Source organism: Nelumbo lutea, chromosome 1, assembly GCF_056320005.1.
Source record: "Nelumbo lutea isolate HS-2025 chromosome 1, American lotus-T2T, whole genome shotgun sequence".
Classification (NCBI taxonomy): Eukaryota; Viridiplantae; Streptophyta; class Magnoliopsida; order Proteales; family Nelumbonaceae; genus Nelumbo; species Nelumbo lutea.
In genome coordinates, this window is record NC_142684.1 from 42318772 (window position 1) to 42336841 (window position 18070).

Here is an 18070-nt window from a genome sequence, read left to right on the forward strand (position 1 = left end):
AAGAAGGAAAAGAATATTCAAAAAATATAGGGACTGAACCCTTATTTTTGTTATAGGAAAAGAAGAAAAGAAAAAGTAACAGACAAAATTTTAAGTTCTTCCTTGCTTATTGGTTCAGATTTAAAGACTTTGAGGGTTCAATACAGAATTTAGCAATGTTTGTATAGAATAAAACCCTAACAAATAAGAAAAAAATAAAAAGAAATTAGTATATAAGCACACAAAATGAATATTTTAGTTTGATAGTGCCTATTTTATAATTATAATCTCAAAAAATAAAGAAAAAAAAAGTATTTTATAATGCATAGTACAAAACCACTTGGCAATTAAGCGAGGCGAGACTCAAAGGGCACCTTGCCGCCTACGCGCCGCCTTGACAACTATGGATGCCATCCATACTATTGTGTACCTCATCAATCGAGTTCCTTCACGAGTCCTAGACATTAAAATTCCATTTAACCATTTGTATCCCGATAAGGATTTGTTTACTATTTCCCTTAAGACCTTTAGATGTACTTGCTTTGTTCAGATTCTTGAGTCTCATTACTCCAATTTTGATCCTAAATATTCAAAATGTACTTTTCTTAGGTATGTACAAAATCAAAAAAGATATTGCTGCTATGAACCTATTTCTAGTAAACGGTATGTTTTTATGGATGTCACATTCTTTGAGGGCGTACCCTATTATCATAGAATTTCTTCTCAAGGGGAGAGTAGTGAGATGGGGTCTCATTCATCAAAAATTTCATTACCTGTCCCAATCATTGAAGGGGAGTGTAATGAGGAGGGTTGTCAAGGTTGCCAAGATTTGAGGGTGTATCACAGGCGATGGAGGTAGGTTGATTTCGATCATCAATAGCCCAGGCCAACTCCAACTTCCTCTACGGCTCTAGATCCAAGTACCACAGTTCCTTTATCTCCAACTACAGATGAGATACCTCCCATTGTTGAGCCTTCTCCTCCTCCTTTGGATGATCTTGAACCTCCAATTGCAGTCCGTAAAGGGAAGCACCATTGTACCTCATCTATAACTCATTGTATTTCCCAATTTCTATCTTATGATCATTTGTCTCCATCCTGTAAGTCTTTTATGGCATCTATTGCTGCTATTTCCATTCCCATAACAGTGAAAGAAGCCCTGTCAATACCTAAGTGGAAGGATGCAACGAAGGTGGTGATGAAAGTCTCTTCTAAAGAACAATACATGGAAGTTAGTTGATCAGCCTAAAGGGAAGAAACCGATTAGGTGTAGATAGGTGTTTACGATGAAACATAATGTTGATGGCTCCGTTGAAAGATATAAGGCCAAATTAGTTACAAAGGGGTTTACAAGACATGGCATAGATTATTTGGAGACTTTTGCACCAACATCCAAGATGAATACAACCAAAGTTTTACTATCCATTGTAGCAAATTTCTCATGGTTATTGTTTCATATGGATGTAAAAAATGCCTTCCTCAATGTGATTTGCACAAGGTGTATATGGAGTTACCTCTTGGATTCTATAGTACAGAGACGGGGAAGAAGGTTTGTCGAATGAATAAAGCCTTATATGTACTGAAATAGTCTCCAAGAGCATGGTTTGATAAATTTGGACAAGCCCTTAAAAAATTCAGCTATGTATAAGCCCAATCAAATCACACCCTTTTCATTAAAAGAATGGATTCCTCCTTGACTTTACTTGCAGTATATGTGGACGATATTGTGGTGACAAGGAGTGATACCCGTGAGATTGACTCTCTTAAGCAATTGTTTCACCAAGAATTTGAGGTCAAATATTTGGGAGAACTACAGTATTTCTTGGGAATTGAGGTAGCACAGTTTAAACATGGGATTTTTGTCTCCCAAAGGAAGTATGTTCCCAATCTTTTGGAAGAAATTGTGAAGATATGTGTTAAACCTGCTAACAAACCTATTGAACAAAATCATAAGATAAGTACAAAAGGTGGAGATCCCCTTGAAGACAAGTTTATGTTTCAACGATTAGTTGGGAAACTCCTTTGCCTTTGCCTCACACAAACAGACATTTCTTATGCGATCAGTGTTGTTAGCTAGTATATGCATTCCCCTAGAACCACCCACCTTCTTGCAATTGAGAGGATCTTTGCTTATCTGAAGAGATGTCCAAGCAAAGGCATATTCTTCAAAGATAATGGTCACATGAAAATAAAAGTCTATAAGATGCAAATCGGGCTAGGTGTGTTGATGATAGGAGATCCACCTCTGAGTATTCTACTTTTGTAGGAGGAAATCCTATCTCTTAGAAAAGCAAGAAACAAAATGTTGTTGCTCGTTTCAATCCTGAAGCTGAAAACAAATCTATGGAAAATGGTGTGACTTAAGTATTATGGTTGAAATCCCTATTTGAGGAATTGGGCATTGCTTATGAAAAGCCCCTAATGCTGTATTGTGATAATTAGGCTGCCACTAACATTGCTCATAATCCGGTTCAACATGATAGAACTAAGCACATTTAAGTGGATCGACACTTTATCAAAGAGTTGCTTCCCGAGAAGTGTGTCTTCCATATCTTGCCTCTGACATGCAGTTTGTTTATCTCTTCACTAAGGCAGTCCCAAAGACCAAGTTGGAGACAGATTTACGCAAGTTGGGAATGATTGATATCTACTCCCAACTTGAGGGGAAGTGTAGAGTTGTAGAGCAATAATATGTTAGTTATGTTGCTGTTAGCATGTTATTTATGTTGTTGCTAGCATGTCAATAAGTTAATTATTTTAGTTATTTTTCAGTTGTTGTTTATTTATGTTAACAATAGGGGCAATGTTGTTAGTTTACTATGTTTTAAACTATTAATATAAATAGATGAGTGGGGCGGCAATGTGTTATTGACCCACACTCTTTTCTGAATTCTCTTCTCTTCAATTTTTCTCCTCTCTCTCTCTCTCTCTTCTTCCTGTTCTATTCTCTAAATTTTTCTTATTGAACTCTCATCTATAGTAGGACTGATTACAGTCTTTACAAGACAAGTGAATGAAAAGAAGTTTAAATTCTAACAGCTTAAAATACTACCAAAAACCACCTGCACAAAACTATTGATTGTTTGGTCTAGACAATTATGAGGACAACAAAGACGGATTCAATTAACTAAATCCTAAAAAGTTACACTGAGCAAGTAATTATGAACTTCCATATTTCAGGGAAAGATGCTTCCTTGGGGAAAAATTAAAATAAAGGATAAGTGCACTTTAAAATAATCTAAAAATAGCATCTGTGATTAGTCGAGCAATAGAATGTGAGAATCATGTTTATGGATGCTCAGGTCAAAAGAGAGTATTGAAATTACTTGGTTTTCAAATCAAAATAATCTGCTGTCATCTGTAAGTTACCAGAATAGAGAAATAATCAGATGAGAAACATCAAAATGTAATGTTTTGAGAAGTAATTACATGATGCATCAGAATTTGGAAGCCTGGGGAAACCGATGAGACCAAAACAAAGAGGAAACTCTTAACTGAACTTGTGCTAGTTTTTGGGTCCATTTGGCTAATTATGCAGATAAGCCTTCTTACCTACAAAGCCTAATTGGACAAGATGGAAGTGACTATCTAAAAGCCATAAATGAAGCTTTCTGATTCATGTGCAGTTTTAACTTCAAGCCTTGGAGTACCAACCATTGCTTTCCAAATAGTTTGAGGTAGGTGTAAGAACAATGGATCAGTAGGTGGTCAACCATCTCACCAATGCTCCTACAAAGGTAGCATCAGTTGACAAACAACCATTCCTTTCAACATGAGGTGATCAACAGTTAGAATCTTGACCCTGATTGCGTCCCATGTGAAGAAGTTGGTAAGGATGTTTGCCACATGCTCAAGGAATGATTGAACAAAAATCAAGAGATGGACTGGAAATTGATTTTTCTTACGTATTCATTGCAGATCAAGGAAATCTTCAGTATATTGAGATAGTGGTTATTGAAAATAAAGAAATTACTTTTTCCATTTCTGATTTCGTCATCCCTACCACTCTCTACACCAAAATTGTAGATCATGAATTTGTCTAATTAATGTTCTCCCTCACTTCAAAACTCAAATATGAGTTTTCTTGAATTATGGGGGAATACAATTGAACTTATGCAGGTAACTGTTTGCTGGCTGACAAGCGATTTTATATGTGAGCCTACTGCATTTGTTTCTAGATTATGGTGGTTTCTTGGTGTAGTGTGAAAAGAGACCTGAGATATGGAGAGGTATCACATAAATCAAAAAGATTGTTTATGGAGACAAGATGTGAATATTGAAGCAAAGTTTTCTCCTTTGAAGAAGGTAGATATTATGGTAGGCAGATGTTAAAGATCAGAGAAGGAAAAGGAGCCAACATTTTCATGGTTGAGGAAGCGGTTTCACAGCTGAAGCGATTCATGGATGGGATGGCATTTTCCATCAAGAAACTGGTTGGAAAAGTGAAGTGAATGTAGTTGGGAAAAGTTTTGAAGCTGAGTTAAGAAGGAACATGAAAGGTTGGTTTGTTGAGATTAAGGAAAGCTATGGCAATAATAGAAAAGATATTCTTTGTGTGCCGGAAGGTAGAGAGAGACCAGGTTGGAGAACATTTGCAGAGGTTTTAAAGGAGTTCCAACTGATTGTCAAAGAGGGGCAATTCTCAAGATATTGCAACAAGCCAGAGAGCTATGACAAGCAGAGTTTCAGAGAAAAACTTAAGGCAGAAAAACAAGTCCGAAGGCCCACAAGCTATAGTTTGCAGCGACTTGAAAGGTCAAAGGTCCTTAGATGTAGAGAAGGGAGACTAGAAGAAGGTTGTGATTTTGACATCAGCCACAACAGTAACAAATTGGGGAAGGGTCATGGATGTGGGCGCCAAGAATTTCGAAATAAAAGTTTCTATGAATGTTAAAGCCTTCGACGATTCAAAGGCTGTGTTATTTGGAGCTGGCAAAGATAGTATGATTCCAAACACTGTGATGGTGGATTCTCCTGTTGGCAAGATAAGGGTGGAGAAATGGTATGTGTCATGCAACCAAAGGTTTTTCACTGAAGGAAGAAATCCTGAAAAAATTAATTCAATCTTTGGGTGGAGTTCTGGTAGCATGCAACCTCTGTGACCTTCACACCACAATAGTAAGAATAGAGAGCCTTAAACCCAAAGAATTTCCCAGATGCATAAAGTTGCTGGTCTATGGTGTCTGGATTAAGGTGTGGACTCTTCTGGAAGTTGCATCGTCTTGGTGGAGGAAGTGCTCCAAGGAAGAGGACGATGAAGTCATCAATGGTGGGGTCACACGTGGAAGGGAAAAAGGAGGCTAAACATCATTGGAAAGTGACCAGGTGTCGAAGGAAGTCAAAGAGACTTCACGTGGGTTAGCTGGAAAAACTCTGGGTAAGAACAAAAGCAGCTCAGATTTGTTGGAAAGTGGTGAATGAAATCGGGGCATGAATTCTTATGCAAAGGCTACTGTGGGCGAAGGCAAAGCCGCATCACCTGTTCTATGAACCGGTTTCTGGTCTTGGTAGAGTTACTGAAGTTGGTTGAGGCAAGTACCCTTCATTTGTTTCGATAGGAGAAGATTTTCCCCATTTTTCTTCACTAGGTAGGTTCATCGATGGTTCTGAGCACGCAATCGCAGAAGAAGCTCCACAAAATCTGGTGGGTGCTGTCGAGGTTTGTGATGTACATATTCCTACAACTTCCGAAGTGCAGTGCCCTTGCAAGAGTTTATCATCTCACCTAGTGTTTTAAAAACCAGACCGGACCGGACGGTCGGACCAGAAAAACCAGGAACCAGTCACCTGACCGGTTCTGTTTCACCCCAAAACTACTTTTTGGACAAAAACCGTTGGTTTGGTCGGTGAACCACTGACCCAGGCGATCGAACCGTTGACCCAAACAACGTTTATTGGCAGCTTTTTTATTTTTTTTATTATTTTGTCAAAACCGATTGTCCATTCAGACCTGACAGTCATATCATTCGACCCAGGAACCGATCCCCAGAACGGTTCTGATAGAACCCAAACAGGCCCAACAGTCACAGCCCAGGAAGTTCCTCTTCGGACAGGACCAGCCCAGGAGCAGCTCGCAAGACCACCCATTCGATTTGTCTATACTAGGAGGCCACGTGATGGTTGTTAGAATGGGGAGAGAGGGTCTTGTGCGCGATGATTGCAATCAAGCCAATACTATATAAGGCCTATAGAGTTAGTTTTGTGCAGAGAGATATTTTCCCAGTTTTCCTCCCTCTTTATCTTGTTCAGGAGGCAGAGCTCCCTCAAAGCAGCTCCTCTATTGAATAATCATATCAGGTTCCCTGTCCTGTCCAGTTTTAAAAACCTTGGTCTCACCCATTAAGAAAGGTGGGCGGTGAGAAATGATTCAACATTGGCCTACAGGTTGACAGGAAGAAATTTTGTTGCAGAAGGAAAGTCAACAAGAGAAAGCTGTTATGGATTTTCACATTACCAGTGCTTGCCATACCCAGGTTTCCCATAGAGCTCCCATCAAAATTCAGCTTATGGCGCCTATTTACAGGTATCTGGGAGTCATAGTTGTTCTATATACTATGTTCTTATTTCTCAAGAAAATTGTAGTGAAGATGGGCTGAATGGCCCATAGCCCACGGTTATGCTTTATATTTTTTTATGTTCTTTCTGTTAGTTAATGGGCTTTTTCTTATGGGCCTGTTTAGTATTAGCTTTCTTTTGTCTTGTTTTAAATCAGTCAGCCGCCCCACTAAAGGCTTACTTGTAATTTACTGTTATTTAGTGATTAACCTAATTAATTAAAAGATTAGGGAAGGGAGAGAGTACGATCAACTCATCTCTTTCATCCCGTTCTCTTCCATCGTTTCTTTCTTCTCTTCTCTCTTTGCTGTCTTCTTTGTTTCTTCCTCCTTTTTATTAGTTTTTTGTTTTTATTTTTAAGACTGTTTTGCTTCTAAAATGCATGAAAAATAGAATACCTTCATCATGACAATATGCCCACCTAAGTGGGTTTGGCAACAAATATCCTGTTCCTCCACTCTGATTTATCCACTGGGTGAAGTCTCTAGCAAGGTTCAAAGTATCAGATCGGTACTCCTTGAACTCATTCATTTATGGTATAGAAGATTATGTGCAGAAAGAACACCTTCAAAGCAGTACTCCTTGAACTCATTCATTTAACACCATACAAGGAGTTTAGAGAACAAAGGTTTTTTTTTGAAGAGTAAAAACAATACTCTCACAACAGAAGACAGCAAAAAAAATTAAAAAAAAAATTACAGAACAAATCCAGGGTCAAACTAAACAAAGCAACACTAACCCTGATCAAGATGAGAAATTCTCCAATCAACCCTCTTGAACAATTCCAACAATAGCATCCACCTCCTCTAAAAACCAGCAGATCAAACTTTCACAACTCCTCCCATCAGTCATACTTAGTCCTCCACATCTGAAATCCCGACCCTCTCCCTCATCCCACACCTCTCCACCTTCCTCTGGAGTGTCGCTCTTTCACCTCTCCTTCATCTCAAACTCTTCAAAAGCCCTTCTAGCGAAAGCTTCACCACCCAGGAAGAATAGACCTACAGATTTACCAACTTAAATATCACTCTCCACTAGTTTCCTTTAAGTCCACTCCACTCTTCCTTTCCCCACTATCTGAGTTCAAAAATCCCCATCATTCATCAAAGCTTTGCCCACATCCTCCTTTCTTTTCACCTCAAGCACTCCAATCTTCTTCAATTCCCCTACTTCAGAACTGCCATCAATGTTAATTGGACCGCTGGAGTTAATATCGACAAGAACCTTACAACTCGTAGCTCTAGAACCGACCTTCCTTGAAAAAAAATCTTATATTTATTACTGGGTCCAGTCCCAACAAGTCCCTCTTTTAACCTTAAAAAAATGTTAGTAACATGCATCAGATGAGCTTTACTTGATCCTCTAGGTTTCCTTCCCAAATCAGCTCCAATCCTTCCAATTAGCACTTCCTCAACTGGTTGAACATTGCTGTTCCTTTGAATAGCATTATCCTCCACACCAAGACATCTGATCCCCTGATTGCATGTGTTATCATCCCTTACCTGCTTCAATGAAGCCTCTGCCACTGGTACTGGAGGATATTCCTAAGTATCTTCTTATTGTTAAAAATTTTTTGCCATATCTCTTTCCAAATGACTGCTTTCAGTACAGAAGACAATATATCACTTTGCCTCTTTTGGAAACCCCAGGAATCCACCAGCTAATTAAATCTTTTTTTTTTTTTTGACAAATGAATGAGATTTATTAATCAGCAGAGGAGAATAGTACAATGTCCCAAGGAGAGGCACGAGATGCAACCTCTCCTGGTTAGTCAAGTACAGCTTCCACTATATTATAACTTACAAAGTAGCACATAAAAGGACCTCCCTGGATACCCTCTGTTTAGCCAGAAAATCAGCCACAGTTTTAGCTGACCTACTTACCCATTTTACCTCAAATCTCATGTTCCTAGTTAACCACTTTACTTTTTTTATGAGTTCTCTGTAGCCCCAAATGGTAGCATCCGGGTTAAGCAGCCCAGCTAATTAAATCTTCAAAAAGACCAGTTTTGGACAGCAATGTTTTTTTTTTTATTTTTGAAACAGGTAAAGTATAATGTCAAGAGAGAAAAGAGAACAAAAACATGTACAACAAGAAACTGTACACAGGAATTTACAGAACACTGCCCAAGCAGTCCTATACCCCCCCCCCAGCCCTGCTTTACAAAAAGATATTCTCATGCACAAAAAAAGAGTTGTAATCCCTATCCTTGAACAATTTGTTTACAGAAATCCGAGACATCATTTTGCCCACTATTCTCTAAAGCACTGTGTCGGGAGAGCTGCTTCTGTTCTTAAATACACTTGTATTTCTTTCCTGCCATAAACACCATAAAACAGCTGCAGGCACCATGTTCCAAGCCAACTATCCTTTCAAGGATAAACCCCCTATTCTCCAACCTATTACAAAATCCACAACCGACTCTGGGCAGCAGCTCTTTATTTCAAACAGGTTCCAGATTTTGAACCACACTTCTTGGGCAAAACCACAGTGTAACAGAAGGTGATTACAGATTCCTCTTGAGCCTCACATAAGACACAGATAGTAGATGTCAACTGCATCCCTTTTCTAACTAAATTGTCCCGGGTTAAGAGTCCATTCAGGCAGGCCAGCCACACAAAGAAGGCCACCTTAGATGGAACATTCTTGCACCAGACAACCTGGACTGGGATATTCTGCTCTTCCGACCTTGAGATAGCCTTATAGAAGATTTAACCGAAAGATTCCCAGATTTGACCCATTTCCTCACTCTTCTATCAGCATATAATCTTTGTAGCAATTCCACCATAGCTTCAACTGCCCAATCATTCAAAAGTCTTTTGAACTGAGGAACCCACACCCTGCCATTTAGCACTTGCATATTTTCAGCCACACTTGAATCTTTTCTCACTGCCACCACAAAAGGAGTAGGAAAGCTCTCCTTCAGCGGTCCCAACCTGAGTTGCTGAAGCCATACGTTGCTGCAATCACTCTCCTCCAGAGTCCTCCCTGATTGTTTCCAAACCTCCAATACCACTTGCCCAACATGGCAGTGTTGATGTCCCTTACCCTACGCATGCCCAAACCCCCTTGATGTTTTGATTTACAAACCTTAATCCAATTGACTAAATGGAATTTATTCTTCGTGTCCCTCCAACCTCTCCACAAAAACTCTCATATTCCTTTCTATGTTATTTGCCACACTAGTTGGAATTGGGTACACAGACAGTGAGTGTATTGGTAGGGAAGGGAAGATAAGACACTTTTCAGCAATGTAAGTTTGCCTCCGTAAGGGTTATTTTGCTTTCCAAATAACCAGTCTTTTATCTGTTCTTTCCAAGATGGGATATTTTGCTTGCCTCAAGGGGCGCACCAGGCATGCGCCTTTTGAAGGGGCTGCGCCTAAGACCTGGGCGAGGCACCTACCCTGAAATGCGCCTCGTCTGTGCACCTAGGCACGCCTTTTAAAACACTGACTTCTATCACACAAATGAACAAGAAAAGGGATAGAGGATCCCCTTGCCTTAGACCTCTTGAACTCTTGAATCTCCCACAGGAAACACCGTTCACTAAAATAGATAAAGTTGGGGTGGTGGTGCATACCTTCATCCAATTCCTCCACTTGGAGCCAAAATTCATTCTACTGAGCACATAGTCTAGGAAATGCCAATTAACATGGTCATATGCTTTTTCAAAGTCCAATTTACACAACAGTGCAGCCCTCCCACTTTGAAGCCTTGAGTCAATCACTTTGTTTGCAACTAAAACCCCGTCCACCATTTGTCTTCCTCCAAACAAAAGTTCCTAATGATGCTCTCCATCATAGGTTTAAGTCTCCTTGCCAACACCTTTATTATTTTATAAATGCTACCAATCAAACTGATTGGTCTATAGTCCCTAAGTTCTTCTGCCCCTTTCTTTTTTGGAATGAGGGTGATGAAAGTTGAGTTCAAGCTTCTTTCAAGAGCTGCTGACTCATAAAACTCCTCAAAAACCTTCATAATATCCCTATTCAAGAAACCCCAACACCGTTTAAAGAAGGCTATAGTGAAGTCATCCAGCCCTGGAGCCTTGTCCCCTTCCATTTCCTATATTGCTCCCCAGATTTCCTCTTCCCTGAATTCCCTTTCTAGAGCTCTCGCTTGTTCCTCTGACAAGCCATCAAAAGGCAGTCCATTAAGTTTAGGTCTGACTGTCCACACTTCTTTATACAAATCCTCAAACTTGCAATATGACTCTTAATCCTGTTAGCCTCCTCGACCACATCTCCATTTACTGTTAGACTTTTGATGATATTTTGTCTCCTAGCACCAACTTCAGAATTTTAAAGTTAATTAAAGCAAATGACTTCTTAGCATAAACTAAACTTTGATGCATTTGATGCCATTATTACAAAGAGTGTGTCCTAATGTTGAGATTTAAACAAGTTGCAATTGAATATGCTCACTGATTGCAAACTTTCTTTTGTTATATTTGTGCAAGGAGGAGGAAGAGGGCTTTCCCATTACTGATCAAAAAAAGGAAGCATGTTCCAGTGTTGAGAGTATGGAAACTATAAAGTGCTTACTGCTAAGTGATTTCAATTAAATCAGTGAAACATTCAGCCTGGTTTCCTGGTTTCCTGGTTTCTGTGATTCAAGCACCAAGTGGGACAAAATAAAGTTGAGCTATAAAGCTTCTTTCAGTTCTAACTGCCAGATATAATTAAATGATATTTCAAGTTTCAATGAATCAATAACCTCTTGTTTCAGATATCTCATGTCCACATTAAGATAGTACACTACCAAACTAAGTTTTCAAGCTGCTAAGAAAGTCAAAGGTAGGTTATAGTGATTATGAACACACAAACGAAATAAAGAAAAAGGGGGATCTATTAGCCCAATTTTAACTTACCTTCACATCAGATGAGAAGTTTGTAACTATTCTCTTGTAGCCAGCTTTCTTCAGTTGAAAGTTCATCCATCTCAGTAAGATCTTCTCAGGTGGTAGATTCATCAGCTCCTCCACATCCTAATGATTTATGAACAAAATACAACATATGAGCTAAAAAGTAGCAAATAACCTTTCATAAAAGTCACAAATAAGCAGAAAACTTCTATACAAAGGTCATTTCACCTTACTATCATCAACTAACTCCACCAACTGAGGTGTTTTCTTCAAATTGAGGTCCGCCAATAATTGTATCTATGATTAAAACACCAAAGTAATGGTTTCAATTACAGAAAATATAACTTATATAATTTTCAGTTTGCATCAGCAACATGTGCAGAAAATAGAAAAATGGCTTTTAAACAATTACAGCCCAGAATCAAGACTCTAAAGTCTAAACAAAGCTCAAACTTCATTCATATGTGCTTATAGATGACAACTAGAGCATACCTTAATGATTTGAGATATCAACCCAAGCACTAGATGACGCTGAAAATAAATAAACACAGAGAACATTAATATTCTTACTGATCAGAAACTGCTAGTACATGGTAGTACCCTACTAACTTCTGTAACTTCGTAGAGGGAAAAAATAAATTTAATCAAAATCAACATGATGCAAGAAAAATCCATCTCAAATGTACATTTATTCATAAATTGCAATAGGCCAAGGTAATTAAAGAAGAGGGAAAAAACAAAAAAAAAGAGTTAGAATCAAACCAAAGTTGTTAGAAAGACCAAAAAAAGAAAATAGAGTGTGCATTGCAATAGCACTAAACATGTAACTTAACATTGTACTTACCAAGCAAGGGCAGAATAATGAAATAAACATAGATAGCAAACTCCAATCTTGTTTGAAGCTTACAGGCTTTCTCTCATGCACCTTTTAGGTAATTTCTAGGGTTCATATGAAAATAACCTAATAGATGGAAGTGGCTAACTCTGCTCCGACTCGGTTTTCTACTTCTCCTGTATAGCACCACCTGGCAATGGATTTATAAAGCTAAATTTTGATGGGAGTAGTGAAGGTAACCCAGGCCCTTCACTACATAATTTCATTAGAGGTGAGGATGGGAAGGTGATGGCAGTGCATTCAGGCTCCATTGGGGTTGGGGACTCTCTTAAAGCTGAAATCTATGCTGTACTAGAGGTTATTAGAAAGAGTAAGGAACTGAATATACAGAAGTTAATTGTTGAATGGAACTCAAAGTTGGTGTTAAGCTGGTTACAGAGGGGAAGCGATCTTTGGAAGTTTGCTAATGAAAGAATGGAAATCAAATGGATAACCAGGGGGATGGACATCCAATTTCAGTGGGTGAAAAGAACAGCAAATGCATTTGCAGATGCTTTGAAAAAGCAGGGGGTGGGAAGGGATCAATTGTACTGGGCTGTATTGTGAGTTCTTATGTTGCTATCTTGGAGAGAGTTGAGTCTTTTATTTCTCTCTGGATTGTTGTACCTATTTTTTATGAATCTAATGAAATTATGTTATTGATCAAAACAATAAGTTTTACTTCTTTGTACACTGGCATGGAACAGAATATTCAGAAACCTATTAAAAAACCTGGTGATAGGACCAAAATATAATTGAAAAGAACTAATGACTAAAACAGCATATATACTTACCCTTCCTTCAATGAAGTCTTGCGTGCCAATATTGACTACCGTACACCCAATAGCCTTAGCAGAATTGAGGCATAGTGTATGATTTTCGTTCCTTTCCCAAGGATTAAGAACCCTCTTTGTATTGATTGCTCGTTCATCAATAGTCCCAGGGACCGCCACATTGATAAGTTTACTGCATCAAAGAATATGCCTTCAGATTACAAAGTCCCAAAACCAAGAAAAAAACAATCTCCAAATTCAAATTAAAAAAAAGGGCTTAACAAGGAAATCACCATAGAAGAACGCCATCTTTTACAATCTCAAAGAGATCATTAGTGGAAGGATCTATAGGAAGGTATCTCCTCAAGAACTGATCTTCTGCTAGGTAGTTGTTTATATGAGCAACATAGGACGTTTTCTCAGATTCACTGATGGTGTGAAGCAATGTCGTCGTAGCAGCCTTCAGAAATGCAGTCGAATTCTTCGCTCCACTACCAATTCTAGCATTAACATGCGATTGCAGTTTCAAATAGACCTGTAACAATCATTTGCTCACTCTACTTACAAATCCTTAACCCCAGTATCAATTTCTCAACCCAAAACCATAAACTGCTAAAAAAAACTGAATTAAAATTCAACGATTACGCTTTCAAGCTGCAGATCCTATAATAGTACTCACCCGAAGAAAGACTTCAAAATCCACCTCTTCGTCCATGTCCCGATACGATTCAAGCAAACACGCAGCCCTCTCTTCCTCAGTCAAAGACTCTCCAACGGTTTTCAGCTTCGACATCCTGGAAGGCAAGTGCCCGATTGTCACTCGCCCGAGCTCCCTCTTCATTGAGAGGAACTGCAGAAACCAGTCGCCAACGTTGTAGGTTCAAATGCAAGATCGAGAAAACAGACAATACATCAAAGTAACCCACAAACAAGAAAACTACTTGGGTTTTAGGGTTTTGAGGATTACTCACATAGGACTTCAAGCTGCGAAGCTCCACCTGAGTGAACTGGTTCTGAAGCCATGGATCTGACACCAGGATCCCAACGTACCCGGCCATTTGCAGGTAAGTCTAAGGAAATCGAGTGGTTGTTTTCTCTTGCCTCTTATTCTCCGAGAAGAAGCAGCCGGACAGAAGAAGAAATGAACTGCAGAGAGAGAGAGATGAGTTGAATATTGAGACTGTCCGAACATAAAGGAAGGACTCTTTTTTTTGACAGCGATAAAGGAGGGACTCTGTCAGATTTGAGAATTCAAAATATGACGAAAAGGACCCTTTCGTAGCCGCTCTTAAGGGTCCGTTTGGTTCCGGATAAGATCGGAATTGGAATCAGAATTACTATTCCTGAAGCTCGTTTGGTTAAATCAGCAATTAGTATTTTATAATAAGTTTATTATTATTTAATAAATGATATTCTTTTTATTATTATTTTGTTATTATTGTATCATTATTATTTAATAATTAATATCTCAGTATTTATCATTAATTTATGAATAGTTTATTAATATATCATTATATTATTATTACTTTAATTATATTTTTTTTGTTATAATTTATTATTTTATTATTTTTCTTATTAGTTTATTAATACTCTTCTACTTTTGTTTATTGTTTTAAAATTAATTTAATAACATTTAATAAATAATATGTTAGTGTTTTTTATTACTTTATTGATAATATATTAATATTTTATTTGTACTTAACTATTATCTTTATTTAATAAATAATATATTTACTTTTTATTAATATTTTATTATAGTATTATTATTTTACTTTCATAATATGTTATCATTTAATTATTAATTTTTTTATTATTATTACTTTAGGTATACTGTATTAATATTTTATTTATACATTATCATGATTATATTTAATAATTAATATTTTTGTGTATTATTATTAATTTATTAATCTTTTATTATAATACTATTATTTTATTACTATTTTACTAATATTTTTTTAATACTTTATTAATATTTTTATTATTTATTTTTTTTTAGCAATTTTTATTAATATTAAGGTTTTGGGCGCTTTCTATCATGAGATTTTTACTTCTTAATATACTCTTGAGTGGGAATTCCATTCCCTGGGGGGCTGGAATGGCCAATCCCCCATAATCCCCCGAGAATGGGCATAGGCATCCCATTCCTATCAAACAAATAATAGGAATCAATTGGAATGGGCTATTCCGATTCTGATTCCTGCACCGATTCCTAGAAATCAAACAAATCCTAAGATTTGAATTATGTGACAATAATTTTATTTTAAGGGAGATGATATTATGCTTTATGCAACAATCTTGTTGTCTGCAACGCATAATCTTAACCACAAATCTTTCACATCAGCACTTTAGCTTTTTGGTTTAACTCTGAAATCTTCACAATCCAATTCATTTACTGATGTGGGGTCACTTGATTATTTATTTACCTTGATTGCTGAATCAACACACAAGTGGGTTGTACATTTTTTGACATTTAATGGGAGCGGGATGAATCGGATGCTTGAACCAAATCATTTTAATATATCAGGCAAAGTTTTGAATTAAAATTTTAAAACAGTATCAAATAAAGTTTTGAATTAATTTTACATTTTAAACATGGCTACATGGTTGAGCGAAATAACTAAAGGTGGTTGGACCATAATAATAATAATAATAATAATAAGTAAAACTTATATTCATAATGTAGATGAACTGTATTGTCTAGGGATGTAAATGGATTGGATCATATTCAAATAAGAGTATTGTAGATCTAATCGGATCTCATAAATACTAATTTGAATTTAAATTTGATCAGGATGTTAGATATTTGAATATAATTTGATCTGTTTTAATTTAAAAAAAATTAACTAAATATTAAAAGAAAAAAATATAACAGTTTAAATAAATAAAAAAATACATGTATTTTTTCAACTATTTTCATCGTATATATACATGTTATTATTAAAAATAAATAAATAATATCAAAATTTACAAAAATGTAATATAAATAACATATTATATAACACACACACACATAGGGGTGATCTAAATCTAACCCGATTTTTAGTTTGATCCGATTATCTGATTTGATCCCAAAATTTGAAATAGGGATATCTAAATCTGACAAAATAGGAATAGACTTTGGATTGGATCGAATCATGATCCGATCCATTTGCACCCCTATGTGTTGATAATATGGTTTGATTTTATGTATGATAAAATAAGGTATTAATTTCATATTAATGAACAAAAATTACAACAAGACTGCAAAAATTTAGGAATAAAAATGGTCCCAACATATTTTTATGTTTCCAACAAAAAATCATATTTTTATGTTCTATATGCTAAATTTGGGACCAAAATAATCCATATGTTTGATCTAAATTTCATCATCATCATCTAGGCTCAGTTTGGAAGGAGTACAAATGCAAATATATAGAGTGCAAAACATTGTATAGTGTATTATTTTATATGTATTTATATTTGCACTCTTTCCAAACTAAGCCCTAAGTTTTTCTAAACTGTATGGGGTGGTTACATGAATCTTGTTTCACCTTCCACTCTTTTTATATTACCACAAAAAAACAAATCAGGATCCATGACTATGAGAATTTGGCAAAAGTTTTAGTGCTTGGCCACTTTGGAAGGATAATACCCTTCCTATAAATGTTGGCTCAATTCTTTTTCCAATTTCATTGCCCCTTTGAATCACACAATACATATTTTTTGTGTATTGGACATATTGACACTTTGAACCTTAAGGCTATGTTTGGTTTGAAGGAAAAAAGTAAGGAAAGGAAGGGAAAGGAAGTGAAATCTTTACAAAACTTGTGTAGATTTCCCTGCATTTCCCTTCCTTTCCCTACTTTTTTCTTCAAACCAAACATAGCCTAAATGCAACCTTCTTCGTTTTTTTCAGGCTTGAGAATGACAATGTAAGACAAGCTCACACAGCCCGAGTTATGTGTGTTAATCTCAAATTAAATATTTGAATATAATTTTTATCAAAATCCAACTTTTTTGGTATTAAAAACCCCAATCAAGATTATAGTTTTTAGCCATAATCAACTCACCTTCAAATTACAAGATTTATCAAGAATTACTCACAAACTTTTAAATTGTTTGCCATTTTAGGTGTTTCTACAAAAAGAAATTAAGCAAATCATTATGCAATTTAATTAGAAATTGAAAAGGCTAAATAAGAGAAAACCTTAATTTGTTGGCCAGCACTTGGAGAGACACTTTTGTCATAGAATTGAAGGACATGTGGGTCATTTGAAGAACTATGAAGGAGAGAGAGAGAGAGAGAGAGGGTGGAAAGGTTGATAGGGTGTCAATTTTATTTGAAAATCCGATTTTAAATTCGAGATTTGACATAATCAAATCTAATTTAGATAATTCAAATATCATAATTGATCAAATTTGAATATTTTATTCATATCGTTTAACTAATCAAATCGAATTCCGATGTCTTGATTCGATTCAATAAGTATTCGAATTTAATTGACTATTTAATTATTATATATAATATATAAAATATTTAAATGTTTTATATAATTTATATATATATATATATTTAATTAAATTGTATAAATAAATTAGATATTTATATATATATATTATATAAATGAAATATTTAATTTATATATTTACTTTAACTTCTACGTACCATAGCTTCAGGCATGCAAGCCTGGGTAGTTTAGATCCAGTTGTTTCCAGAATAGGTCCTCAATCCAATTCTGTATGCTGTAGACACCAAGCCATTATAGAAGGAAATTACAGTTCAAGAACTGACAGATAAATGTAACATCTGCACACGATATACTAGCAAAGTCAACTAGTTTCCCTAGATATAATTTGTTCCTTATATGTCATTCCATTTTCCTAGTTAATTTGCCAAACTTATTGAAAGTTTCAAAGCCTATCCCTGCAGCCAATTAGCAACTAGTTTTGTAAAATGTCCATTGATCTTACACTTATAATTCTTTCTTATGTGAGTAGATGCATGATACTTGTTTTTAAGCGCACTATATTCTTGAAGGAT

At 36.3% G+C, this 18070-nt stretch overlaps 1 protein-coding gene across 1 annotated transcript in view; it reads right to left on the minus strand.

Moving 5' to 3' along the window:
- LOC148874403 (Actin binding Calponin homology (CH) domain-containing protein) overlaps positions 1 to 14307 on the minus strand; it is a 46964-nt gene extending 32657 nt beyond the window's left edge. The window contains exons 1-7 of the mRNA XM_088966340.1: positions 14019 to 14307; positions 13727 to 13897; positions 13341 to 13582; positions 13069 to 13240; positions 11893 to 11931; positions 11629 to 11697; positions 11407 to 11523 (exon numbers count right to left, since the gene is read on the minus strand). Of these exons, the coding sequence (XP_088822466.1) occupies positions 11407 to 11523; positions 11629 to 11697; positions 11893 to 11931; positions 13069 to 13240; positions 13341 to 13582; positions 13727 to 13897; positions 14019 to 14105 (897 nt within the window). The 5' untranslated portion in view covers positions 14106 to 14307. The remainder of the gene's footprint in view (positions 1 to 11406; positions 11524 to 11628; positions 11698 to 11892; positions 11932 to 13068; positions 13241 to 13340; positions 13583 to 13726; positions 13898 to 14018) is intronic.
- Positions 14308 to 18070: the final 3763 nt, after the last annotated feature.